The following is a 25,722-nucleotide window of genomic DNA, read 5'->3' as shown; positions in this document are numbered from 1 at the left end:
CTGCCTTGCAAGCCACCGTCGACGATCTTTGAATTACTGGACTACAGCACCTGAAGTGCAAACCCTGGTCACCTCGGCGCTTAGTGGTTGAGAGGCAAGCAAGGCTGGGAGTGTTTTGAGCAGGCATCATGATCGACAACTGATCGTGCCGCAGGAGTCTGGACTGTCCTCAATCATGTATTAGTGCATATGCTGTAGAGTCATTGGTTGTCCAACGAGGCTGTGTTGTTGGCAAGGCTGGCAAGGCTCGCACGCCGGCGGTTACGGTATCCATGCGCGCTCCTCGTCGACTGCTCATAATCCCTCTCCCCGACACACTCTCCCATCTACCTATCCAGCAAAGATATTATACACGACAATATGGCTGAGACTGCTGGGTTGGTCTTTGGGGTAGCATCCTTTGCGCTCCAAGTGAACGACATGATCGGACGACTGCAGAATGCCCGTAAGTACATCAGGAGCGAAGCTAGAGATGAGCTTGAGTCTCTGGTTCAGCGCCTTGAGATCTTACAACATATTCTGCTATCCCTTGAGTCTGTACAGGCGTCTAGGATGGTCAATCTCGCCATTAATAGTTGCCAGCGAGAGTACAGTAGCGTCGACATTGCCCTCCAGCGAGTGAGTGAAAGATTATCCAATTCGAGGGGCAGAAGACTGCGAGTTGTTCGACATAGTGATCGCATCAGGGACGATCTCAGAGGCATTGGGCAAAAGCTTGACTATGTTATGCAGCCTTTGACGTGGTACGTCTCCTCGCCCGACACGGAAAGCTGGCTGACGCTTGATGTTTGCAGTGCGATAGGGCTCGAGACTCGCATGCTGGTTCAGGATATACCCCATATCGTCTCCTCTGCCATGGTCGCAAACGAGCAGACGCAGACACGGAGTTCTACGTCTGAAACTCAGCTTAGCATTGCTGAACCCCCGTCACCACGTACAGCTTGTGCATATCTCGAACCGTCACCACGACGGCCGCGAAAGACAGACTGTACCGTTAGGCACTGCCACTGCTCATGCCATTCAGTACGGCGCAGCTCAGCCCGTTTCTGGGCCTTTGAGTATACCACACCGACCACGTTCTCTAGCGAGTGTAGCAATCCAAAGTGCACAGCAGCCTCTTACCGCGGGAACCTACAGTTCGCCCTCTCCAGATACGGCATTCCGCTCATGGTGAAAGCTGGCATTGAATTCATCGCGGGGTCCGGGATGTATTCGCTCAGACCAGCGCTCAGCACAGAAAGAGTGGTGAAATACACTTCGGACGGATTCAAAGCACTTGCGCAGTTCGAACGAGGGCTGCTCACCCTCCCTGAAGTTCAACAGAAGTTCCGGGATCTCAGCAGACATGACGCTTCGTTGAAACATCATATACATCCAGGCGGACGCAACTATGTCCAGGTAAGGAACCGGACAATGCCTTGTACTCTAATTGTCTAACATGGAATAGGAGCTCCTTCACTACACCCCGGCTGGAATCGGGGGTTCGGCCGGCCGCTTTGAACTCCTGGAATTCTTTGCCTGTGAACTAGGCATGACTCTGGAAAATCTAGACCAAAGGTTTGCTTCATCGAAAGCTAATGTACTCAAACTAATGTCCGGTTACAGATTTCTGGTTCGATGCGCCAAGTGGATTGGCGAAGCGCCGCATATTGACTTGCTCGAAGCGATCCTTGAGTATGGCTTTGACCCTGGCCTCATTGAGTCGCCTGCTTACGAGGAATGGCCTTCGCCCTGTTCACCGGATTGGTTTGCTGGAGAATTCACGCCGGACCCTTTCTTCATCGAGTATCTTGCTTTACTTGCAAAGGCCAGCCCAGGTATGTAATCCAACATATACAGTCTACCTTCATTAACCGGCAGTAAAGGATTTGCTGGCTTGACTCCTCTCCATGAAATTGTACTCCTGAAACCACCAATCGAGGTGGCTTCATTTCTGTCACGCTCGTCAATACATATGGAGACGAACTTTCTAGGGCAAACGCCCCTACATATGGCGACTCGAGATGTGAAAATAGTCCGCCTACTGGTTCAGGGTGGTCATGACATGGACATCCCAGACAACCACGGTATCACGCCTCTAATGTACGCTGCGGGAATGGGCAATACAGATGTGGTCCACTTCCTCATTAACCAAGGGGCAGACCTTTTTGTTCACGATACAAGAGAGAAAAGTTCTTTTATCGGGTATGCCGATGCTCGCGGTCATTGGCAGCTGATAATGGATGCGCTTGACACTATCCAAGCCACCTACCCAAGGAAGGTCTTTCAGTACTTTCTCTTCTCTGCGCTGATGCGTCTCATATTTCGTAGACGTAGCATGTGGCTGCCTAACGAATGGAGCATTTACTTTGCAAAGCTCGTGGCTCGAGGTCCAGATGCCATTTGCAACATAGGATTCCCCAATGGCATGGATGAAACTGAAGATAATAATTTTCTGCATTTCATCTCGAGCCATGAAGATGTCGAGGTCCTCGTGCGGCACGGCTTCAAGCTGTTCAATCAACCCAACAGTGCAGGGAATACTGCCATATTCTCGCTGGCTGGGATATTAGATCCAACTCTGCTACAGTCCTTGCTTGGCCATGGAACCAACATTAACCATGTGAATCACAAAGGACGGACTCTTCTCATCCTGTTGCTTAAAAAGATGAATTATATGAGCCACCGGGCTTTTGATGTAATGGATTGCGTTCGGATCTGCCTCAGGAGCGGCCTCGATATTTTTCTATCCGATTGTTGCCGGTGTCCCTGCTCCCCCGAAGGATGTTCTTTGCCTGCAGCTTTCGATATTACTTTTCCGGATCATTTATGGACAGACACGCCCTCATTTGTATGGGCGTTGGAATTTCTCTCCCTCGTGGAGGAGTTCAGAGGCCGCGAGGACTCGAAGAGACTCTTACTCAGTTTTCTACGCAGAACATGCTCTGACAGAGTGGGAGTTACGCATGTCTGCTGCCATAGGGGGAACAGCATTAAGGACAACACTCTACTACAGCCGGAAAGGGATATGGCCGAGGACGACATCGACGAGATTTTAGATGAAGAGGAGGAGTTCATCACAAGCCTCGAAGATGAAATGCTCCCATTGGATTCGGAGACTCTAGAGTGTTTGCGGACTAAATGGATTGTTATGCTCAAAGAGAGATATCAGGAACAACTTGAGGCGGCGGAAAGGGCCAGAAAACAGAATAATTACTACAAGAAGCCTATAAAAGTGAGTTCTTCATTATCAAACCCGGGGTATGCACTTCTGACAGGCACAGGAAACGTTCGAGGTTGATGAAAAGAACGACACGTTCCACCATGTATTTCCTTCAGACTATATCCTCCCCATCCCCCCTTGTGTAACTCGCGATATGGCCGCGTACGTCATCTGGCTAGAGCACCAGTACTTTCGATCTAAAGGCACATGGGATGTCGACCAGAGAGAGGCTTGGTACAAGAGACGGATTGACTGGTTTGTTGAGCTTATGCAAATCATGGAAGTTGCCATCATGACACTCACCGAAAAGGTCGACTCTATAATCAGCTACACATCATGGGAGGACAGAGATAGCCCTGATAAGGATCTTATAGTCGGTCACTTCACTGCCTCCGTGCAGAGTTCGGTGAATTGGTATAAGCACGACTAATGAGATTCGTGGCCGACCTACTAGGCCGAATTGATTCTACTTATCTTTGTACGTTCAAGACAGGCAATGTACGCCTAATGGGTATGGGCAACAGGAGGTTTATCCTCAGCTAGTAAGGGTATAGCAGTCCAAAAGGGCCTTTGTAGCTGCAGCTGCTCACTACATTATGGAAATGCATGCGTAATTTTCATATTACATATATGAGTTCGTGTAACTTCCGTATATATTACTGTTACCTCCAAAGGGTGGTAAGTTGGACAGGATAACTGAGAGAGTGCTGGTTAATGAGCTATGCCTAAAGTAGCATAGTGACCTTCTCCTTGACGGTGAATGATCTCTCTCACTGTCAACAACATTCCCTGGATTGGTACATCTTGATTTTCTTAGCATGATCGAGACTTGTTTACATTCGTGAAAAATGCGCCTGTGTTGCATCCAGAGTATACCAAGACCGATACAATCCAAAACACCACGTTTATCCCACCATCGCTGTCTGGGCTATTCTAGGACAGGTAAGCACGCCTACTGGAGCGATTCAGCAACTCATTCGTATCAGACTGGAACTCCAACGATGAACTCTTCAAATTCACGCGCGGCCGCTTTGTTGTTGATGAGGCAGAGAATCTTCGAAAGCGAGAGTCCAGATTCGACATGAATAGCCTGGCAAGAGTCGCCGCAGACTCGGTCGGAGCTACTCGATGCATTGCTATCAGGAAGTACCCTGACGGTATGTTCAATAAGGCATTCCTCATGTCTATGGATGATGGCCAGGAGGTTGTAGCCAAGGTTCCCAGCCCGAATGCTGGCGTTCCACACTTGACTACTGCCAGTAAAGTTGCCACGATGAACTTTATAGATCCAGCTTTAAATTTTATAAATATTAAGTCTAGCTAATATGTCTGATTTGGGAGGCCAGGAACGTTCTTGGCACACCAGCGCCTCGTGTATACGCATGGAACTCGCAAGCTATATCACACCCTGTTGGGGCTGAATTCATCATCATGAATAAAGCTGAAGGTGTACTACTGTCCCAAGTATAGAGCACGATGAAATTACCAGAGAAACTCCAGGTACTTCTTACCATAACACGTCTCTAGAAGCAATGGCTGAGTGTTTCTTTCTCGCATTACGGTAGCTTGTATTACACGGGAGACGTGCAGAAACCAACAGGCAACCACTTCGTCAAGGATGGCGAGGTTGTGAGAGATTCAGAGTTTGCCATTGGCCCTGCTACGGGCCGGGATTGGTATGATGCAGGTCGATCAAATTTAGACGTTAAGAAGGGCCCATGTACGTCGTTCTTCTTGCTACTGTCGTAATAGTCGCTGACTGATAGGATTGTAGGGGCTTCTCTAATACAGTATATGCAAGCAATCGGAACACGAGAGGTAAAGGCAATCCAGTCTCTAGAACCTCCGAAATCGACTGCCTTGTTCTGTGGCCCAAAGCTGTACCAACCAAGCTCGGAGAAGAAAATCACTGCTTTAGCATGGTACCGACAAGTCGTCGGTGCACTTATCCCAACAGATACCGCCATAACAAGACCCTGCCTCTGGCATAATGATTTACATGATGACAACATCTTCGTAGACCTAAAACATCCTAAAAACATCACGGGCATCATCGACTGGCAGTCCTGTCACATCTCACCCCTCTTTAACCACAACCCCGATCCAGCCTTCCTTGACTGGGATAGCCTTGAGCCCGAGACGCTCGATCTAGCACCACGGCCGACACTAACCGGGCTTTCGCCTCAAGCGCGGTCCGCAGCTGTACACGAGTACACCATGCAAAACGTATTTATTAGATGGCGCAAACTCATGCACGCCAAAAACCCAGACCTATACAGGGTAGCCGAATTCCGAAGAACAGCAGCCTACGGGTTAATATTCCTTGCGCGCCGAATGTTCGAATACGGCGAGGCGCACTTCCAATCGCTTCTGGTTGATCTGGAACACACATGGACGGACTTGCCTGCCATTATTACCAGCGACACCGCATTCCCGTTCGACTTTTCGGAGGCAGATCTCCGGCATATCAAAATGGATAGCGATGGTGCAGTAGCAGGAACCGAGCTTGTTGCGGAGATCAAGCAGAGAATGGGCGATTTGTGGCCCGACAAGGGCTTCATCGAGCATGAGCGATACGATGATTGCAGAGCTGCCCTCCGCGAAGTCAAAGACCTGGTATTGGAGCAATTGGCTGAAACGGACGAGGAAAAGGCTGAGTACGAGCGCTATTGACCATTTGAATGATTTTCTCGTATCGAGGAAAGGCTATATTCCAACATTTACAAACAGGGTGGTGTTATATGTACCATCCCAAGCACGACTACATTTCGCTGTCTCGATAACAGATAGGCGGGCTATAACTAAGAAAGAAATAAAACTCTCTATAAGGTACTGGAGATATAATAACTACTAATAATTTCAATGGAGTATCATTTCTTTATTGTTTAATCCTTACTATTAAGGATGTGAGTACGTTTATACCTGGCAGAAGCAAAGGAGTTTCTGCAGCTGGACAAAGCCCTAGAGCACAAACGCAAAACTGTATGTACTCTCTGACCAGGGAGGCAGCACAGAGATGCCTGCACAATATTTTCGGGCCCAAATAGCTTGGCTCAAAGAAATGCACAAGCTAGGCTTCGAGGAATAGTTGGTTTCATCCGCGCAAAACAGCGCCTCCTGCACGCAGACGCCCTGACACTTGAATCTGCAGCGGCTCCTTACCAGGCATGACAGACAGTGCGGAGAGCATAACATAAGCTACAAGTACATTACTATTGACACTGGCTGGTGGAGGTACAGTGAGAAAGAAGCCCGATTTGGACCCCGCGGCCAACTCGTATTCTCCTTCACACAGCCACTGACATTGCAAAGCGCCAGGGATCAACTGGGCGCAGTTACTTCGTGCCGAGAGATTCAGCCCCTTAAATCGCGAGTTCCCGTCCAGTTTCGAGACAGTTGCACAAATCCGTGCAAAATCTGCGCAAGATGGTACTCTCATGCTATCTCGGTCTGTGGACTGCGGCCTTTCTCTCCGCCTCTGCCGAACAACTCATTCCAGTTGTTAAAAGAGACAATCCTGCTGTGATCACTGCGAAAGTACAGGCGGCCCCCTCATCAGGGATCCCCGCGCTCCAAGCAAGGGACACGATTTCAGGACTGGCGTCGAAACCTTCGGTATGCCCCCAATTCTATCGCAAGCATTCGTCTTCTCACCTCGCAGGGTGGCTATTGGCTTAATGTGACGATTGGCACGCCGCCCCAACCCGTTGCGCTGCTGGTCGATGCGCAGGGTACAGATGTTGAGGTGATGTACCCTGGCCCCGACAACGCAGACTGTTCCGACTTCCGCTACTGTGGGCTATACGGACAGTTTATTCCCCAGGATTCGTCTTCTTTCTCTTCGGATGACGAGGAATGGCAATCAACTTTCAGTGCACCCCACGGCTTTGATACAATTGGCGTGGACGGTTCAAAAGCTACGAATATCTCGCTGCAGCTTGTCCCTATCGACAACCCCTCGAGCTGTGAGGACCCCATGCCCTAACTGCAAAAACACCACTAATGCTGCCCAGACAGTTCCCTCGGCGTCGGTCCAGACAATACCAGCTTCCCCTACCAACTGGTAGACCGCGGTCTAATCAACACCCCATCGTTCAGTGCGTGGCGAGATCATGTCTCGGACGAAGACGTAGAACAAGACCCAAAGAACAGCAGCAGCGGCGGTATAATATTCGGCGGCATCAACGCCGCCAAATTCAACGGCCCCCTCCACTCCTTTTCCTTTAAGGACTCCCTTTCCGACGAGTTCCTTTCTGCAATGACCGTTCCTGTACACGGCGTTCAAGTCCACGTCGATCCTGCATCCACCGCAAATTCCACCGCGGGCGCTCCTATAAACTCGACCTTTGACGAAACCCTCTTCGACATCCAAACCAGATACGTTACCACCTACCTCCCTCTCGACGCCGCCATGGCAGTCTACGACGCGCTCAACATCACCAGACCCACCAAGTCGAATGGGCGGTATCCTACCCCCGAACTCCCCTGCCACCGCAGCTCCGAGAACCACACCATAACCTTCTTAATCGGCTCCGCAGCGTTCGATATCCCCTGGACTGCATTCATCACGCCCGCCAACATCCCCAGCGAAGGCAACTGCCTCTCCCAGATTGACATTCCCGACGGGCACGGTACGGGCCTCACGGGGTCATTAGGGAGCACACTGTTGAGCCATCTCTATCTTGCCGTAGACTACAATAGTATGATGGTCGGGCTGGCCCCCATTAACCGGACTCCGGGGGAGGATGAGATATTGGAGATTGGGACGGAGGCACCGCAGCTTCCGGGGGGTGTGGGGGATTTCCCGGAGAGCGTTACGGCTTACACGCCGACGCCAACTGGGTCGGTTGCGACGGAGACGTCGGATGGGTGGGCGGTTATGCAAACGGCGCCTGGCTTATTTGCGGTTGGGGGGGCTGTGTTGGTTGGGTTGATTTAATGATTGTATGATATGTATATGTAGCTTGTCAATGCACATGTTCGACAACATCACTCTGGCAGTCTCTGAGTCTGACATGCCGACCCAGCATGATTGCGATCATCCTCGCCAGGCAGTCACCGCAGTCATACCTATTGCATGGGGGCCGGTGGGTCACTCATCTAAGGATTGTGCTGAATTGTGGACTCTGCTATGATGTTTTTCTTGTTTGTATCAAGCATCAGCACATGTTTGGCCATGCTTTCTCCAGTTGCTTAGTTAGTGCTTACTCCCCGCCTCTTAGGGTTCAGAGCCAGATTAGGAAAGTCTCACGCAGCGAGATATTAACGAGGTCAACCAGTCTTACAGTCTTAAACCCGCAGTGCGCTCACTTAAAGTCCAAGTTGCACACCTCCTCAATCATTCACAAGTCCATTCAATTTCCGAAATGCTTCTCAGCCTCATCCTCGCCCTGTCGAGTGTCTCGCTCTCAGCGGCCAAATCCGCAGCAAACTTCAATGCATCAACTTCAACCCTCTCCTCCCTGGGCTGCGATGCTGCCTGCCAGCGAGCCTTTAACGCGGGACGAAAGGAGGACATTGAGATGTTCGGAACAGACTTTGACTTCGACTTCTATGCCACAGCTCGCAACTTCTCCTCCTCGAAGCCGGGCGACCTCCTCAAGTTCGAACCTCTGAACGGTTCGTCCCTAAATGTGATTTATGGGCTTGCCGCCTATCGATACCAGTATACCTCCGTCAGCCTGAATGGGACGGTGGTGCCTGCTACTGGGTTTATTGCGTTTCCATACACTTCGTCTCGCCAGGATGGGAAATATCCTGTTATTGCCTATGCCCACGGCAGCATTGGCATTTTCGCGGGCTGTCCGCCGTCCACGACTGCTAAACTATACGACTATAATACCTGGAGTATCCTTGCTCAGAACGGGTATGCCATTGTTGCCCCTGACTATGCCGGTCTTGGGAACGACTATATCCAGCACGAATACTCTAGCTTCCCGGCTCATGCCAACGATCTCTACTACGGCATGGTTGCTGCTCGCAAAGTATTCCCGAGCACCTTCACCGACGAGTGGGCAAGTGTTGGCCACTCCCAGGGAGGAGGAGCTGTCTGGAAGCTCTCTGAAAGCCCTCTCCACAAGTCTGGAGCAGCCGGTAACTACGTGGGAACCGTCGCCGTGGCACCGGGCTCGAGACTCTATGACTTGATCCTTCTTACAGCCGAGAAGATATTCCCCCGGTCCGACTACAACACTTACTACATCACGTATATATTCCTATGGCTGTCGACTACCCTTCGACGCGCGATTCCCTCAGCGGATATGTCAGTCTTCTCGCAAAAGCTCTTGCAACGAGCCCACATCGCAGACCTCACACAATCCTGTAACGACGGCGCCCTGGCGCTGGGCCTCGGCCTCTCTCCAAAGGAAATAATCACCAGCACAGCCGCGCTCAGGAACAGCACCGATTTCGCCAAGTGGCAGAAGATGAACGCCCCAGCCCTGGGTGCCAAAGCAGAGTCACCTCTTTTGATTGTTCAGGGGCTGGCGGATACCACGATTTTGCCTGAGATTACAGTCGCCGCGTACAATGACACCTGTGGATTCGGGAATGAGGCGCACTTGAATTTGTATCCGGGCATCGATCACGGCGATGTGGTCACGGCTAGTTCCCCTGACTGGCTGCGTTTTCTGCGTGAGCGGTTCGAGGGGAAGAGGACCGGTGGTGAATGCAAGAAGACGGTTTCTGGCCCGTTTGATGCTGCTCATATGGCTGCGCTGAATCAGTCGACTATAATACTAGATCTCTGATGGCAATTGCAGTCTCCCGCATCTCCTTCACTTCTAGACTCAGGATTTCGAGGGAGGAATGGGATCTCTCAAACGAATATTATACCAACATATCAAGCTCAGTCTATAAAGCAGTAAGGCAAGATTACTTGGAGATTTGGTACATAGCATGGTCTAGAATGAAAGCCAAACAGATACGTATGACTATTGATATTACCACCACTACATCCAAGGAGAGTTGGTCTATCGATTCCAGCCTTCGCAAGCAAACAAGTATGTCCATTACTTCTTTTATAGTTTTGTCACCGTGCACCGATAGTACGTGCCAACTCGCTGGCACCTCTGCACTCCGATCTCCTCATCCAAGAACAAATCGCCTTCTACTGTTCGACAACCGGCTGGAAATAAAACTCATTGATCTAGACGGTTAATTTACTTGTAAAGACACACCCCCCGCCGAAGACATTGCAGATTTTCTTATTCCCCGTGCGCCAGGGCCCCAACCCAACATATCGGTTTAACGGTGTAATACGTCCCAACCACCTGACTATTGTGCACTACCCTGGCGCGGCCTTGCTAAGCTGCTGAATCGGCAACACTGTTACTCCGGCATAATGTGGTTATCGCAACTCGGTTAACTTGAAGCAATGGCCGTATTACATAATCATGTATTGATGAGAATTCAAAAAATTGGCAAGGACGAGGTTCGAACTCGCGAGGATTTCTCCACAGCATTTCTAAGTAAAACTACTTAAGGGCTGCGCCTTAACCACTCGGCCACCTTGCCATATTCTGTTACGCTCTCTACTGCACAATATTGATGAGTGTCGTAGGATCGACCCACCAGGGCAGGAATGGATACAAAATCCCTGGTTATAATCATAAGCGACGTAGGCATCTAATATATGCACTAATTCCCACCCAAGTGCTAACTCGCACCGTCTCCGTCTATCACAGCGTTATATGTGGACTGCTAATCAAGTCCAGTAAAATAGGCTAACCCCATCGTCTCCACGCTAGCCAGGATATGCATGCCGACCAGAATCTGGTGCACCATTTTGACTCGATCCGGCCCCAATTCCGCCGGGGATAATGTGTACATGTGAGGCGATACGATTCCACTAATCGCGTACGTAGGCAATCTTTGTTTCCTTGCCCGTGCAGAGCAGAGACACGTTCCTTTCGCGGGCACGCACCTCGCCTCCAGAAATGGGGCAGTCGATCAGCAGAACATTAGGTCGATCACTCTGCTCCGGGATTCAAGACCAAGATCGTAATCTGGACTGGATGCAATGCTTAATGGTATGGCCGCGTTATCCGGCAGCATCATTAGAGCTTCGTTGTCGTTGTTGAAGGAGACAGAGGCCTGGTCTGATGTAGTTACCCAATGACAAGGATATCCGTGTTTGGGCAGTGTCTCGGGGGTGTTGACAGATCTTCTTCCTGACTTTGAACTCCCTCTCTGTGGATCCTTCTGGCTCCCTATGTCCTGATTGCTGCTGCCTGCTGCCCTGACGCGGCGTGGCATAGGGCTGGCCATTTATGATGCTCCCTCATCGTCCCCACCGGTCCGGAGCCACATTTAGGGCTGATCCTGATTGCGGGTTGTGCTTAGTTGCGCTATTGTGAGACATTGATAGAAATTGGACGTGGTCTGTGGATACTGAAAATGCCATCAAGATTTCGCGTGGAATGGGATGCCCTACAATAGACTTAGAGTATGAGAAACGCTCATTCACCAACGTATCCCTATTATGAAAACAGAGTGGCTTTCCACGAGTTACTGCAGCAATGGCTCACGTTACTAGGTATCTCATCTGCGCTGCCGTGGGCTTCGGGCTTCTCGGTTCAGCCAAAGGGCTAGACGAAGCTCTAATTGCCACGACCGTGAACCTACCCTCGTTCATCAGCGATTTCCAGCTTGACAACAAGCATCTGAGCGCCGAAGACAAAGCCAACCGATTGTCTAATATCACCTCCATTGTCCAGCTCGGCAGCCTGCCTGGGGCACTGCTGGCCTTCTTTTCGAGCGACTGGATCGGACCACTCTGGACAATGCGACAGATATGTTTGCTCTGGGTCACCGGCGTGGCAGTTACCATCACGTCGAATGGCAGCTTGGATCAGCTCCTTGCTGGTCGTTTTCTTGCCGGCATAGGAATCGGCCAGGCAAGCATCGTTGGCCCCATATATCTTGCTGAAGTGGCCCCTTCCTCCTGTCGAGGTTTGCTGGTCTGCATATATGGCACGTCTGAATATGTCGGTGTTGTCATCGGGGTTAGTCTCTCTCTTGCGTAGATATACACTCTATTATTGCTAATATTGCCGGCCGCTTCTAGTATTTCGCTGGGTATGGCGCTTCAATCCACCTATCCGATAAGAGCAACACACAATGGATCCTTCCACAAAGTAGCCAGATCATGATGGCCGGTGTCCTACTCCTGGCCTCTCTTGGTTGCGTCGAAAGCCCCAGATATCTGGTCAACAATGGCTACACCGAAAAAGCCATCGACGCCGTGTCTCGTTTGTGGCGACTGCCCCATGACAGTCCCAGAATCGCGGAGGAGCTGCAGATATTCCAGGACCAAGTAGCTGCCAGCCAGATTACGAATCAGCAATGGTTCAGGTTGGAGCCGTGGAAGTTGCTTTTCGGACAAGCTGCCAATCGCTCACGGTTGCTGTTTTTGGTCACAGCGCAGCTTCTCAGTCAGTGGTCTGGCACGAATGCCATTACAAGTATGTCCTCCAGTCTTAAGAACCTTCAATTGATGTAAATCTAAAATTTGGAAGCCTACACGCCCAAGTTCTTTTCTCTGCTTAGTGTGACCGGCAAGTCAGAAACCCTGCTAGCAACGGCAATATTCGGGGTTGTCAAACTTGCATCTGGTATTGTCTGCGCTATATTCTTCGTCGATCGTGTTGGGAGAAAACGCGCGCTCTTGTCGGGAATTACACTGCAGCTTCTCGCCCTGCTCTATGTCGCAATATACATCACTGCTTCCTCTCTTCATGGCGCCGACTACCAGTCCGGAACCGTCCACCGAGCGGCAATCGCTGCAATTGTTTCGATCTACGTGACAGGCATAGGCTATGCCTTCGGTTGGAACTCCATACAGTATCTTATCAATGCAGAGATGCTTCCCTCGCCAGTCCGCACGCTTGGGACGAGTCTCCTTATGTGCATCCATTATGCCAACAGATTTGCCCTGATCAAGGTATGATCCTGTGCCTCTCTTGCCTCACCTATAGATGGTGCTTACGAAACAAGGCTGTCCCGACTATGATGTTAGAGAGTGCCCTGCAGCCAAAAGGCACATTCTGGTTCTTCTTTGTTGTCGCTTTTCTGGGACTGTTGTGGGCTGCTTTCCTGCTACCGGAGACGTCGCACAGAAACTTGGAGGAAACGAGCGAGATGATCTCGTAGTCTTTATCATTGCAGTAGCTTCTGTTAGAGATATCTGGCTAGCCACCAGCCTTGCAAGGTCTTTTGGTGCAGAGGTCTAGCATCTCATCAGCTTCCGCTCATAGAATGGGATATCTGGCTTCAAACGTGATTATAGAAACAGGCAACCAGAAAATCAGCGGGGCATAAGTCAGACTTAGACTACTCATAAGTATGGCTAGATAGTTAGGTGTGCTTAATGCTAGAAAATAACGCAGTGGATCTGTTAAAAAGCTTCATCTCGCTTGTGGCTTGAGCTTCAGCCCTACGGAATGTGGGTGAACTGTTAACAGGCAGCAATGAAATCACACACCTATCACAGTTCATCTTTATCAAAGCCTTAAGAGCTTTGTCTTCAGTCTGTAGATCCTGGTCAAATAACTCCGAGCGATATCGGGATTGTAACGAACTCGATATCTATGGAGACCCTAACCCCTGGTCCAGGCGTATTTCCAGTCGGGCCCATATAAAGCAATCATGGCACACAAAATCATCAAGCACTTTGCCTTCAGCCCTATGGAGCCCTGCGGATATACTATAGTCTAGGTGATTTACATCCCCATACCAATTTTAAAGACTGCTAGGCAGCAGGTTTCGACACCATGAAGCTGTCCGCGATATATCCCAAGGTTCTCACAAGCAGGAGTATAGGTCGTATGATGCATACAATAGCTTCCCAGTATCCAGTATCCAGTATTCAGTATTCAGTAACGGAAATAGCCGATATATCCTCCGTGAATGAAGGTTTATCCGAATAATCAAATTGAACGGAGTTTATAATGTTGGGTCAGGTATCTCTGGAAAGCATATACCCAGTTGAATATTACTTCAATCAAATACTAAATATGCTGTACATCTACACTCAGTCCAATCACTCAGTCCACTACAGAGTAGAAGTACTGAAAACGACGCAACAAGTAAGTCCTCCACAAAGCCCATGCAACCCGTCCATCTCATCCAGATCCAGATCCAGACCCAGACCCCCAACTGCGTCTTCAGCGGCCATAGCCTGGTACAGCAAAGTCTTCAGCTTCGAACTCGTTGAAACCAAATCCACCGCATCACACGGAGCGAGCGGCCCACAGATCCAACCTTCAGCCAGTCAACATGGCGTACATGTCGACCGGCAACGGGTAGGCTTTGAGATCTCGGCTCATTGACCCAATGGCATTCGTCCCGCAACAGGAAGGCGGGTTTGGGTTCTACAGTGGCGGGCTCTTCCATATCTGCGTGACGGATTCGGAGCCTGATGGTCTTGCGGAGAGAATTGTGGGAGCTGGGGGAGGAAGGGTTGTTTGTTTGTATGCGGCTGACCGTGGGAGAATGTTGTTGTGCTGGACGCGAGTTTTGACCGTATGGCTACACTGGCGTCCAAGGGGGAGAGGGAGTCTGAATGTGATACTGTCACTACACCTCTATTGTTAGATGTCGACGAGAACGGAAGTCCGGAGTATGCCGGGTAGGAGCCACTGAACCAGGGTTACTTTGAACGCTCTGATGCTACTGCCCGGCTGTGCCTGACTAGTTCCGTCTAGTGTAAATGCCACTGGTGCATCCCCGTACTTTGCTCGTTACTCTGGTGACATCTAGGCCTCACCGATGCTGTTGTACCAAGTCCGCGGGAGCTTGCCCTAATGCTCGGCTCTATCGAAAGCCTCTTCTCTGAAAGGGGCGCAGGCGTCGTCACCAAACATCCAGGACGGCCGATCAAAGAGTATAATCTACAACTTAATTTAGTCCAGACCATGGGCAGCGAGCTGATCAGGGTCCGAGCCCTCCCTTACACCGCAAGAGACCGCAATCTGGCAGCAATATCAGGATGCACCACAGCAAGAATGGCCCAGTCGCCTCGTCATCCATCATCGAGTCAAGCTTTGGCCCCAGTTCACTAAGTTGCCATCCTTACGGAGTACACTGGCCCATCCCTTTGCGAGAAAGGAGACTCCACCACATTCCTTGATCCGCGTGCGGCCAGCCACCTGGGAATGCAAGGAGAGGCCGCGCCCAAGGGATACACTGCAGCGCCCTACAGCAACGAGGTTTCGGACCAAAACAGCAATTAAACAACATAGCGATCCTACTCTCCGGTATGCAACAGTTGCAGCCCGAGGGTTGGAATGGCCCACCAAGGGCAAGCATTTATTCGCGTCGTTATCCCCTCTTCTCTCCCTCCTTCTTCTTCTTTCTCACACACTCTGCTATCCCATTCTCTATCACAAGTCTATCCCAAGTCTTTAATCCAACCATCAAAATGAAGCTTACTGCCGCTACTGCCATCTTTTCCCTCTTCGCTGCCGTCAGCGCTGGCAAACCCTCCACCGCCGATTGGACCGTCAAGGAGGCCAGCTCCAAGTGTGGCGACCAGGCTCAGCTGTCTTGCTGTAATGAGGTCGACTATGTCGGTGACACCACGACCATCCAGAAGGGTGTTGCCTCTGGTATCCTGAGCGGTCTTCTTGGCCAGGGCTCTGGCGCCGAGGGCATTGGTGCCTTCAAGGGCTGCTCCAAGCTCGACGTTGCCGGTACGTATCTGTCGAACTTCTGATACTACCAAACTTACTGACATGTTATTCCAGCCGTTATCGGTGTCCAGGACCTCCTCAACAAGCAGTGCCAGCAGAACATCGCTTGCTGCGACAACAGCGGTGCCGAGGCCGTACGTTCTCCCCTGTCTTTGTGGTTGATACATGCTAATGATCACTCCAGAACGGCGACCTTGTTGGCGCTGCCCTTCCCTGCATTGCTCTTGGCGCCGTTGCCTAGATTCTCTTTGGGAATTCGAATTCGTGGGTTAGCAAGAGGAGAAAACAGTCTTGGAGGAGGAAAATGGTGAAGCACGGTTTACTGTTACCGTTAATGTATAATTAAACCAAGAACGCCGTTGATTGCGGATAACATCAATCTAATTAACATCACTCTTGGTCGGTTGTCGGGTCATACAATACAGCTAAATAATCAGTATCACGCAGCAATTATTCTACCAGCTGTATAGAAGAGGAAGAGGAAGAGGAAGAGGAAGAGGAAGAGGAAACTCACCGTACAAACGTCCTTCCCATCAACACACTCAATCTCCCTTGCCATCTCAAACCCCAACTTCTCATAGATCCTCAAATTCGGCATCCCCTTCGAACTCTCCAGATAACAGGGCATCCCCTCTTCATCCGCTCGCTCCGTCACAACCTCCACCAGCCGCCGCCCAACGCCCTTCCCGCGCATCTCAGCCCGCACCGCGATCACATTGCAAAAGTAGTACCCGCGCGGATCGCGCCATACCTTGTCGTGCGTGGTCTTCTGCAGCGCCTTCCACTGGCGATATCGATTTAAGCGTAGTCCGCCGCGGCCGGCGTAGCGGATGTTGGCGAGGAGTTGGCGGAACGAGAGGAGCCAGTCTTGGGCGGCGGTGAAGGGTGAGGGTGAGGATGAGGATGAAGATGGCGGGAGCCACCAGCAGATTCCGACTATACTGGGGGCTTTGTCGGTTGGAGTTAGGGTTGTTTTGGCGACATAGATGGGGGCGTTGATGCTGAGGCCGTGCAGGAAGTGGGCGGAGAGGGAGGCGGCGTTGCGGGCGGGATTGTACTATAACATTTAATAATGATTTACTTGGGATGACAGTAACATACAGTGGACTGGTCGAACATGTAGCGGAAGAAAGGGTCGTCGGCGAAGACGGTCTGGATGCATTCTACGGCGGCGGGAATGTCCGGTCTGGACAGCGGGAGGATGTGGATGTCCATGACTACAATCGTTGAGTTATAAGTAAATACATAATACTGCAAGCTGGGCAGGACGTCCTAGACTCCTAAATAGCCAACAGCAACAACACCCTAACCAGAGCAGGCAGTTGCACGCGGTCTGTACAACCAAGCCCTCTCCAACGCCCCTCGCTCAGTCTGCCGTCTCCACGCTCGATCGTCTGCTTCACGTTAGGCTCGATTTGGCAGGTTGTGCCGGATACCCAACTCCATTGGCAGCATTCACCAGCATCAAGCTGTGACCACCGCAGCTGACCGGATCAAGGATCAAGGATCCCGCAACATCAGCGTCAGAGTCTGCGTGCCCTGGCCTCCCCATCGCGCGTAGTCAATATGCACCTGCTCCAGCGCCCGCCACCCGCTGTTCTCGTACGCAGGCAATCCCTCCGTCGTGGCCTCCAGGTAGATCCGCCTGTTCTCGGCTTCCGCCCGCTCGATTCCCCAGCGGAGGAGTGCCTTGCCGATGCCCTGTCGTTGGTGTTGCGGGAGCGTGGCGATGAATTCCAGGACTGCCAATTAACACTGGAAAACAAGCAGAAAAATAAAACAAAAGAGAGAAAACATACCAACATCATCATCCCGTAGATAATCCTTCCCCTTCTCCTTCAAAATCTCAAAAAACCCCGTATAAATGCCCCGATTCGTCCCCTCAGGCAGCGCGTCCTCCGCCCCCCTCGCCGCCTCCGCCGAGTCCTCATCCACCAAATCCCCCGCCCCCTTCACATTCCCCTCAGCATTCCCATCAGCAGCGGCAGGGAAAATCCATCGCGCACAGCCCACAAGCGCGCCCGACGCGTCGTCCTCGGCTACAATAACGTGCGTCTGCGGGTGTGCTATTTTCTTGAGGTACCGCGCCACCTTGAGCTCGTGGATCACGGCGTGCGGGACCCCTGGGAATGTGTTGGTGATGAAGCCTTGGCCGGTGAAGGCTTTGATGTTGATTTCGGCGAGGGTCGCTGCGTCGGCGGGCACGGCGGGGCGGAGCGAAATGGTCATTTTGGTTTGATTGTAGTTTGTAGTTGTGGTTGTAGTTGTTAGGGTGAATGTGATGATGGTGATGTTGGTGTGGTGTTGTAGTGGGGGTTTGAGTCAGAACTAGAGTATACTCAGTACCCATCCCCCGCTAAGGTAGTGTTTACTTACATTGCACTTGATTAGTGGAATAATCACCTCTTAATAGAAGGTACCCTGTTGACAGTATTTTATGATCGACATCACTTTATTTGGGTTGTTTGAATAAATATCCACCACATTATCAACATAAGAAAAGCTGCCTGCCGTAAATACAATATAGTATAAGTTAATAGAATAGTATATAAAATTAATAAATCACCACCCGCCGCTGACAGAGAATAAATGCAAGTAAGTTAAGTATGCAATGAAAGACTGACAAACCACCGTCAAAGGCATTTTTATTTCCCATAATACCCAGGCAACTCAGCAACCGTCCGATGGTCCCCCGCTGAGAGCTCTGCATACCGATCCGCCTCCATTTCCACGGGCGGCGGCGGCGGCCCAACCTTGTTGAAGTGCTCAGAGGCTGGCACCATGCCCTGGTTCGTTGCGTCTTGCGTCTGCTGCTTCCGCCGCGTGCGGATCAAGAGCCAGACCAGGACTGCGATAATCGCTGCGCCACAGACACCGCCGACCACGCCGCCGGCTATCGCGCCAGTATTTGAATCTGAGTTCGAGCTGGAACTGTTCGAATTCGATGACGATGTTGGTGTTGAGGATGAGCCGTCGTCGGTTGCTGTCACCGGCGAGTTTGATGTTGGTGCCGGTGTGCTTGTTGTGACTATTTTCGAGCAAGTTAGCTTTGTAAAGAATAGTGAGAGATCATTTAGTCCTACTTACCAGTCCCCGTGTGGATAATCGGCAGAGTCGATTCGCCCTCCGCCAGCTCATACCCCGGATCTCCGCACCCGTTCGAATCCGTGTCCGTGGCATACCCGATCGAGCCGTGTTCGCAGCAAAAGTAGCCGCCGTTGATATACAGATCCCATGTCTCGTTGGCGCAGTGCGGCGTGGCCTGCAGCGCTTCGGTGCAGTTCGATCCCGACGGGCAGCAGGCGACGTTGTAGGCGTTTGGGCAGTACGAACCCCCGGGACAGCAGACTCGGTACGGCTCGATGGTCATGCCGCAGTCCTCCTCAATGTCGAGGCAGGAGCCGTTGACACGGAGAGCCCAGCCGAACTGGCTAGCGTCGCTTGAGTCTGAGTCGGACATGTTGACGGATGTGGTGTGGATGGGTTATGGCGCGGTTGGTTTGGTGAGTTGAGTGTCAAGGAATTCAGCACCCAGGAGGGAACAGGCCCAATTCATAAATCACAATGACATTGTGGGCCTTGTCGACGGATTGACGCTCATTCATTTCCGAATCATCCAGAGACTAGATTTTAGCTCTGATGATCGCTGCTTCTGGCCTATATTAACCTGATCGTGCCATTGATACGTCGTCGACTGGTCGTGGTGCAGTCGTGGTGCAGTATGTGTTGCCGAGCATATCAACTAGTTGGCACTGGAAGCCATCATATCCTATATCCCGGAAGATACATCGCGTCCACAAAGGAGACCACGTCTCTGATGTATATAAGCTTCCCTGGTTGACTCGAAGCCCAAAAAGCCCCGTGGACAGTGGACACGAACGGCGGGTGACTGGCCCTCTACCCCTGCAGCATCGGCGAGTCAGAATCCAAGAGCCCCAACTGGACCCAATTTGACAAGCACAGGTGCGGCTCCGTTACCGAATAAAGGGGCCCGCCGTCACGGATTTGGAATTGAATCTGAGAATCGAGACCGTGCGTTGTTGCGACTTGCAACTGTCAAGTTACAGCTTACAAGACTCGCAACGGCGCAAATCATCATCACAGGGATCAAAAAATGGGCCCCAAAGGTTACTGTTCAACGGGCACGGGCTGCAGAAGCTGATTGCTGAAGCTGAAAAAATAAAGGTGCCAAATATAAACGAAGGTTAAAACTTGGCTCAATGGCCTGTGTTGATGAAGAGGTGGAGAAGGTCGGGAGACAGAGATCTGTATGGCCCAGAAACCGTAAGCCACTGATGGGTGATCTGCGGGTAAAATGGCAAAATCAAAAAAAAAATCTCCATCCAGGTCTCCCGCGCTCGTTCTCGGAAGAGTGACAAGCGGAAATCATTACCGTCAGACCATCGAGGATGATTGTTGTATTCGGCTTGCTATTCATGCAACATAAGGTCAACAGAGATACTTTCTACATTACGGAAATGTGGGGAATAATAACCCTTCTACTATGCTCTGGTCCGTGGCTTGAGATAATTCATGATATGCAGACGGTAATAAATGTTTTATTTTACTTTATCTGGCTGCTCGGGCGCAATTTGACGCTGTTGAGGCGTTTCTGGTGACGATGACATTATCGGTGTTGTGATATATAAGTTATTTACGTCCTGTCAGTGTACCTGTTTTCCTTCAACTTATTGTGTACACAACTTCAATAAATCCAATAAACTACTTTTAAAATAAAACTAAATCGTAACAAGCCATCTTAGTACTCAGAAATAAGCAGCAGGATATTTTCACTGTCAATCATTGAACCAGTGAATATGACCTGGACCGTGCTCAATCCACGCCGTTAACTGAGTCAGTCACTCGACCCTGGTCGAGCCGTTGAACGTGTGATTACTGTTACTGACTCGTAACAATTATATGACCACCGAGGTCGTCTGAAGTTTTAGCGTGGTCGATGGAGTTGTATACAGACTTCTGGTGGCCCGACCGAGGTGAGTTCAGCTTGCAGTCAGATACTCAGATTGAGCAATCCTCAGTGACTTGTACAGAGTACGTTACTAGCTGATATTATTACACCTAGTTACATATACAGCTGGCCAACTAGTATACTTGGTTCTAATGTCTATAAATGAGTAATAAATCAAGAGTAAGGTATGTATTAATCTGACAACCGCGGTCGCTGCAAGGACGCACAGACCAGGTCGCCTCTTCTTTTCTCACTTGCTGTCCTGCATTCCGACGCGTAACATCTCTCTGTTCGACCTGCGAATCCCATCCCCATCTATTTACATCAAGCAAGCAATCAAGCCCACTTGCCCAACACACCCATCAGAACCATCCCCGCAACCAACGAGATGCCGCCCGCCGCAACGTGTCGCAGCGGCGCCGCATACATATCACCCCCCTCAATCACCCAGTCGCGCGCCCACATATCCACCAGGCCAACCCACACCAGGATCCCAGCAGACAGCGCATCGAGCGTGCCCAGCGCAATCAGCGTGTGGCGGTCCTGTCCATTGAACGAGTGAATCACGCCCATGCCAATCGCCATGCCGACGGGGGTTACCAGCGCAAAGGCCGCGCCCATGATTGCCTTGGTGGGGAACGTGCGGCCTGGAAGGAGGGCAATGCGTGCGCCGAGTGCGAGACCCTCGAAGAACTGGTGGAAGACGATCACGACGAGGAGGGTCTTGTAGAAGGAGTCGCCGGCCACGACGAGCGTGATGCCGATCAGGATGCTGTGGAAGATGACGCCGGCTTCCATGACGAGCACCGAGAGCTTGGTGTTGGGGTTTGTAGGGTCGCCGCCGTGGTGGTGGCCGAGGCCTGCGAGCCCGCTGTGTTGGTGCGTGGGCTGGGCTGGTGCTGGTGCTTGTTCGGCGGCGGACTTGGAGGAGCCGTTGTCGACGCGCTGCGGGGACGAATCTCCTGAACGGGCGCTGCGGGCGAGGATGTATCGGTGGCCGATGTACTCGGTCAAGAAGGAGAGGAAGATACCGGCCATCACGATGGCGGAGGTGGTGGCCTCGTACTCCAGCTCGCCGAGACAGTCGTTACTGAACATGAGCTCTGCGTGCGTGTAGAGCTGGTTTGGTTAGCATCGCAGGCTGCTTCTAATTCGATTGGCAACTTACATGGACGAACGCAGTCGAGAGGATGACACCTGTGCCGAACTGCTTGATGATGGTCGACGCCCAGACGTTGATGGACGTGAACGGCAGCTTCACCAGAGCCATGGGGAGGAAGACACCAATAGAACTGGTGACGAGGATGACGAAGAGTGTTCCAATGCGCAGAGGCATGTCGTAGTCGCGGCTCTGGGCACCGCAGCTCGAGCTGCTGCCGCCACTCTCTGATTCTCCTGCTCCAACACAGTGCCTGCACGATTAGCATCCGACCACGTACTTGGACGGGGATACATACTCCACGCCGGCATGGAAATGGCAATTCTGTTCCCCTGAGCTTTCTCCCGAGCTTTCTCCCGAGCTTTCTCCCGAGCTTTCCCCCGAGCTTTCCCCCGAGCTTTCTTCATGAGAATGGGAATCGGAGCCGGAGCTGGTCACTTCTCCCAGGACTTCAACATCTTCGCCGTTTGGATCGACACAGTACCTGCGTGGGTTAGCAAGGCTTGAGAAGGCGAACGCAGAGCCGCTTACGATTTGTCTCCATGGGAGTGACAGTCGGTGTATTCAGAAGGAAGATCCGCGGGAGGATTGTCCAACGCCACCTGGACCTCGTCACCACTTTCGGTGATACAGTACACATCGCTGCCGTGCTGGTGGCACCCCGTAATGGAGACAGCACGGACGAGCCCAGCAAGGGCAAGGACGGGAACCACGATTTTCATCACGCGAACTATACCGACCGGACGCAAGGAGAGTCACGAGTAGAAACCGACGGGATGGGCGTGAACTGTGAAGTGGTGATCTGATATCGCCGAGCACGGGCTGACGGTATATTTAACTCCCCTGTCCACAAGGTGTCGCAAGTTCGCAACACCACCTGAATCGTAAGATGAAAGAAATACAGAAAAATCTGCCCACCACCGGGCCCTCCCAGTGAGAGTGTTGCATTTCACATCCTCACTAACTACCAAGGTACACCTGCCAAGCGCTCCGCCAAGCAAAGATATCTTGCCAAGTGCCAACAGCTGTTGCCGCTCAGATCCAGCCTCTCCGTGGTGGAGCACAAGCCCGGATTGCGCCGTGGATGCAGTTTAGCCTGCTGTCCCCAGGGTCCCCTCGTGGCCTTGGCCGCTTGGCAAAACGTGGGATGCAAGCGAAGCTGGAGTGAATGTACAAATGATGCCAGGACATGCACGGAATCCAAGCCTTCCAAGAGTTGCCGTCTCTTGGGCATCTCTTGGTGATCTCGAAGGTACTCAATATGCACAAACAAAAGGGTATAAATACTGTCAACATGACGATCCTGCAGACCCCTGCAGACTGACAGGAAACGGCCAATCTTAAGAGAAAAAGAAGCATCGTTCGTATCATTTCCAATGTGGACCATTGCCCTAGCCCTGGCCCTTTGCGCCCCCATTGCGGCGCTGCCGACTCAAACCCCTGTACCTCTGGAGGACCCCATCAAGTCTCCTTTCCCTATCCACGAAAGCTGCAACGCTACCGAGCAGCGCCAGCTCGCCACCGCGCTGCAGGAGACCGTCACCCTCGTGCAGCACGCCAAAGACCACATCCTGCAATGGGGCAACGAGAGCGCCATCTACCGCAAGTACTTCGGTGACAGGCCCGCCATCACCCCCATCGGCGCCTACGACATCATCATCAACGGGAACCCGGAGACCATCCTCTTCCGCTGCGATAACCCCGATGGCAACTGCGGTTTAGAGGGTAAGCTTCATAACTAGGCTGGCTTAACTGTCCAAGCGCTGACGATTGACGATTCACAGACTGGGCCGGCCACTGGCGCGGCGAGAACGCCACCTCCGAGACCGTCATCTGCGAACTCAGCTACACTACCCGCCGGCCCCTGAGCACCATGTGCTCCCAGGGGTATACCGTTTCAGGATCCGAGACAAACACCTTCTGGGCCGGCGACCTGCTTCACCGGCTCTACCACGTGCCTGCTATCGGACAGGGTCTCATCGAGCACTACGCTGATGGATATAGTGGGGTGCTGGAGCTGGCAGAGGGAAACCGCACTGAGGCTGTGCATGACTCGGAGACGCTGCAGTACTTTGCGCTGGAGGTGTATGCGTATGATGTTGCTGTTCCTGGGGTGGGATGTGTTGGTGAGGAGGATGAGCATGACCATGAGCATGATGACCAGGAGGATATTCCTGAAGTGAGTACAGTCTATCAACATTGAAGAGTGTAACTAACGATTGCAGAACTGCCACACTCACGATGGTGGAGAGCTTCACTGCACCTAGGCTACTGACTACCTCGACCAGCTGTCATTAGATTTGTCGGGGTTAAACCGATGATGCTGAATGTATACGTATACATTTATAGACTATATAATCACTCGTTTGCATACTGCAAGGGCAAAAATAATTAATGCCTGATTGCCCGCCACAACGCCCTCACACTCTTCTTACCTCCCTCCTTCAAAAGCAACCCCTCATACATACTCCTCATCTCCTCCTTCGAGTACTTGCGATACCTCGCCACCACCACCGGATACCAGTATACAAGCGTAGCAAAACTACACCTCATTAGCCCAGACACTCCATTAAAAGGAGAAGTACATACAACACAACAACCCCCACACACCCACAAGCAACCGCCAGATCCCTCAGCGGCGGCGGCGGGTTATTCCCACGCCCACTACCACTCCCGCGCCGTTTCGCAAGTTTCGATTTCGAGCGGTCGTCTGAATCATCTGCCATGGCACCCGTTACCAGCATGGCAACAGAGACAGCTAGCCACACGACATTCCTCGCAATGACCAAGATATACGATGCTGTTGACGGCGTGGGGTCGCTCTGCGATTTGGATCTTGGGAGGTACAGGTCTAGTCCGAATGTACAGAAGATGCCGGATGTACCCTGTTTGCTATTAGCTCTAGGTATCGTTTATCTTGTTGAAGCATTTGGGTTTCATAGACGTACCACGATTACAGTCACAATAGCAGTATACTGCAATGCACCAGGGTTCGTCCGCGCGAGGATAATGCAGGCTATAGTGGTGACGACGACCATGGACACGTATCCGGTGAGGTATATAGATGGGCTGATAATGTAGAGCTTTCCAGGACCGGCTGGTGCGCCTTCTTCACCTTCATCTTTGGTACGTGATTTTGAGCTCTCGAGGAGCTTTGACTGTTCCAGGGGTTCTGTGAAGCCGGGGACGTTCTCGTAGTCGTAGTCGCGGTCGTCATGGCCGTGGCTGTGGCCTGGGCCCGTGGAGAGTTCCCAGAGGGGAGTAGAGCCATCTTCGTGTTTGATGACTTTCATTCTGTTGATGCTGGGATTTTTGCTGTTAGTAAATTATGTTGGGTTAGTACTAGTTGAGTGTTGAGCAGCCACGATCAAGGCGGCAAATGCCTTCTATTTAACCTCGCCGACAATTTTATTTTCCTTCTTTTTTTTGAGGCGTTGACCGCTCGTATTCATAAAAAGATCAACGCTGGCGTGAGGCTCATTCGCTGGTGATCAAGCCAAGAAGAAACAAGAGCTGGGCAGCTGAAGCCCAGCCCTAACCAGAGAATACAAAGCACCTCGTGTTTGACTATAGCCAGTCGCGGCTTAACCTTAGCGAGATAATAAACCGGTAAATAGGAAATGTATCTTGTGATCGAGCTGGCTTAGCCTAGTAAGAAACCAATGTCTTGCATCTATGTCTATTAATCTAATCTATTCAT

General features: G+C 51.5%; 12 protein-coding genes and 1 non-coding gene across 13 annotated transcripts; 7 read left to right on the top strand and 6 right to left on the bottom strand.

Moving 5' to 3' along the window:
• Positions 1 to 360: 360 nt before the first annotated feature.
• APUU_21264A (uncharacterized protein) lies at positions 361 to 3,632 on the top strand (the record flags this gene model as incomplete). Its single annotated transcript, XM_041699997.1, has 6 exons — positions 361 to 743; positions 795 to 1,398; positions 1,448 to 1,557; positions 1,606 to 1,817; positions 1,866 to 3,214; positions 3,264 to 3,632. 6 exons carry the CDS (start codon positions 361 to 363, stop codon positions 3,630 to 3,632), a joined length of 3,027 nt encoding a protein of 1,008 aa, XP_041553026.1.
• A 1,001-nt stretch (positions 3,633 to 4,633) lies between these two features.
• APUU_21263A (uncharacterized protein) lies at positions 4,634 to 5,875 on the top strand (the record flags this gene model as incomplete). Its single annotated transcript, XM_041699995.1, has 3 exons — positions 4,634 to 4,651; positions 4,730 to 4,922; positions 4,977 to 5,875. The coding sequence occupies 3 exons, from the start codon at positions 4,634 to 4,636 to the stop codon at positions 5,873 to 5,875; spliced, it is 1,110 nt and encodes a 369-aa protein (XP_041553025.1).
• A 753-nt stretch (positions 5,876 to 6,628) lies between these two features.
• On the top strand, positions 6,629 to 8,141 carry APUU_21262A (uncharacterized protein; the record flags this gene model as incomplete). The annotated part of the gene is made up of 3 exons (XM_041699994.1): positions 6,629 to 6,817; positions 6,864 to 7,167; positions 7,216 to 8,141. The coding sequence occupies 3 exons, from the start codon at positions 6,629 to 6,631 to the stop codon at positions 8,139 to 8,141; spliced, it is 1,419 nt and encodes a 472-aa protein (XP_041553024.1).
• Positions 8,142 to 8,568: 427 nt separating this feature from the next.
• APUU_21261A (alpha/beta hydrolase family protein) lies at positions 8,569 to 9,951 on the top strand (the record flags this gene model as incomplete). The annotated part of the gene is made up of 1 exon (XM_041699993.1): positions 8,569 to 9,951. One exon carries the CDS (start codon positions 8,569 to 8,571, stop codon positions 9,949 to 9,951), a length of 1,383 nt encoding a protein of 460 aa, XP_041553023.1.
• Positions 9,952 to 10,621: 670 nt separating this feature from the next.
• Positions 10,622 to 10,717, bottom strand: APUU_t20012S. The gene has a single exon. It is a non-coding gene; the product is annotated as a tRNA-Leu (tRNA).
• Positions 10,718 to 11,721: 1,004 nt separating this feature from the next.
• On the top strand, positions 11,722 to 13,354 carry APUU_21260A (uncharacterized protein; the record flags this gene model as incomplete). Its single annotated transcript, XM_041699992.1, has 4 exons — positions 11,722 to 12,207; positions 12,270 to 12,666; positions 12,721 to 13,145; positions 13,199 to 13,354. 4 exons carry the CDS (start codon positions 11,722 to 11,724, stop codon positions 13,352 to 13,354), a joined length of 1,464 nt encoding a protein of 487 aa, XP_041553022.1.
• Positions 13,355 to 15,623: 2,269 nt separating this feature from the next.
• Positions 15,624 to 16,135, top strand: APUU_21259A (hydrophobin family protein; the record flags this gene model as incomplete). Its single annotated transcript, XM_041699991.1, has 3 exons — positions 15,624 to 15,894; positions 15,949 to 16,028; positions 16,079 to 16,135. 3 exons carry the CDS (start codon positions 15,624 to 15,626, stop codon positions 16,133 to 16,135), a joined length of 408 nt encoding a protein of 135 aa, XP_041553021.1.
• Positions 16,136 to 16,333: 198 nt separating this feature from the next.
• Positions 16,334 to 17,109, bottom strand: APUU_21258S (GNAT family N-acetyltransferase; the record flags this gene model as incomplete). Its single annotated transcript, XM_041699990.1, has 2 exons — positions 16,334 to 16,951; positions 16,996 to 17,109. 2 exons carry the CDS (start codon positions 17,107 to 17,109, stop codon positions 16,334 to 16,336), a joined length of 732 nt encoding a protein of 243 aa, XP_041553020.1.
• A 285-nt stretch (positions 17,110 to 17,394) lies between these two features.
• Positions 17,395 to 18,123, bottom strand: APUU_21257S (GNAT family N-acetyltransferase; the record flags this gene model as incomplete). The annotated part of the gene is made up of 2 exons (XM_041699989.1): positions 17,395 to 17,636; positions 17,694 to 18,123. The coding sequence occupies 2 exons, from the start codon at positions 18,121 to 18,123 to the stop codon at positions 17,395 to 17,397; spliced, it is 672 nt and encodes a 223-aa protein (XP_041553019.1).
• Positions 18,124 to 18,539: 416 nt separating this feature from the next.
• APUU_21256S (uncharacterized protein) lies at positions 18,540 to 19,354 on the bottom strand (the record flags this gene model as incomplete). Its single annotated transcript, XM_041699988.1, has 2 exons — positions 18,540 to 18,922; positions 18,982 to 19,354. 2 exons carry the CDS (start codon positions 19,352 to 19,354, stop codon positions 18,540 to 18,542), a joined length of 756 nt encoding a protein of 251 aa, XP_041553018.1.
• A 1,845-nt stretch (positions 19,355 to 21,199) lies between these two features.
• On the bottom strand, positions 21,200 to 22,744 carry zrfC (putative ZIP Zinc transporter; the record flags this gene model as incomplete). Its single annotated transcript, XM_041699987.1, has 4 exons — positions 21,200 to 21,982; positions 22,032 to 22,275; positions 22,321 to 22,506; positions 22,554 to 22,744. The coding sequence occupies 4 exons, from the start codon at positions 22,742 to 22,744 to the stop codon at positions 21,200 to 21,202; spliced, it is 1,404 nt and encodes a 467-aa protein (XP_041553017.1).
• Positions 22,745 to 23,398: 654 nt separating this feature from the next.
• On the top strand, positions 23,399 to 24,289 carry aspf2 (major allergen Asp F2; the record flags this gene model as incomplete). The annotated part of the gene is made up of 3 exons (XM_041699986.1): positions 23,399 to 23,747; positions 23,807 to 24,201; positions 24,248 to 24,289. The coding sequence occupies 3 exons, from the start codon at positions 23,399 to 23,401 to the stop codon at positions 24,287 to 24,289; spliced, it is 786 nt and encodes a 261-aa protein (XP_041553016.1).
• A 124-nt stretch (positions 24,290 to 24,413) lies between these two features.
• APUU_21253S (uncharacterized protein) lies at positions 24,414 to 25,315 on the bottom strand (the record flags this gene model as incomplete). The annotated part of the gene is made up of 3 exons (XM_041699984.1): positions 24,414 to 24,564; positions 24,612 to 24,907; positions 24,971 to 25,315. 3 exons carry the CDS (start codon positions 25,313 to 25,315, stop codon positions 24,414 to 24,416), a joined length of 792 nt encoding a protein of 263 aa, XP_041553015.1.
• Positions 25,316 to 25,722: the final 407 nt, after the last annotated feature.

This window comes from Aspergillus puulaauensis, chromosome 2 (genome assembly GCF_016861865.1).
Source record: "Aspergillus puulaauensis MK2 DNA, chromosome 2, nearly complete sequence".
Classification (NCBI taxonomy): Eukaryota; Fungi; Ascomycota; class Eurotiomycetes; order Eurotiales; family Aspergillaceae; genus Aspergillus; species Aspergillus puulaauensis.
This window is presented reverse-complemented; position numbering and strand designations above follow the sequence as displayed.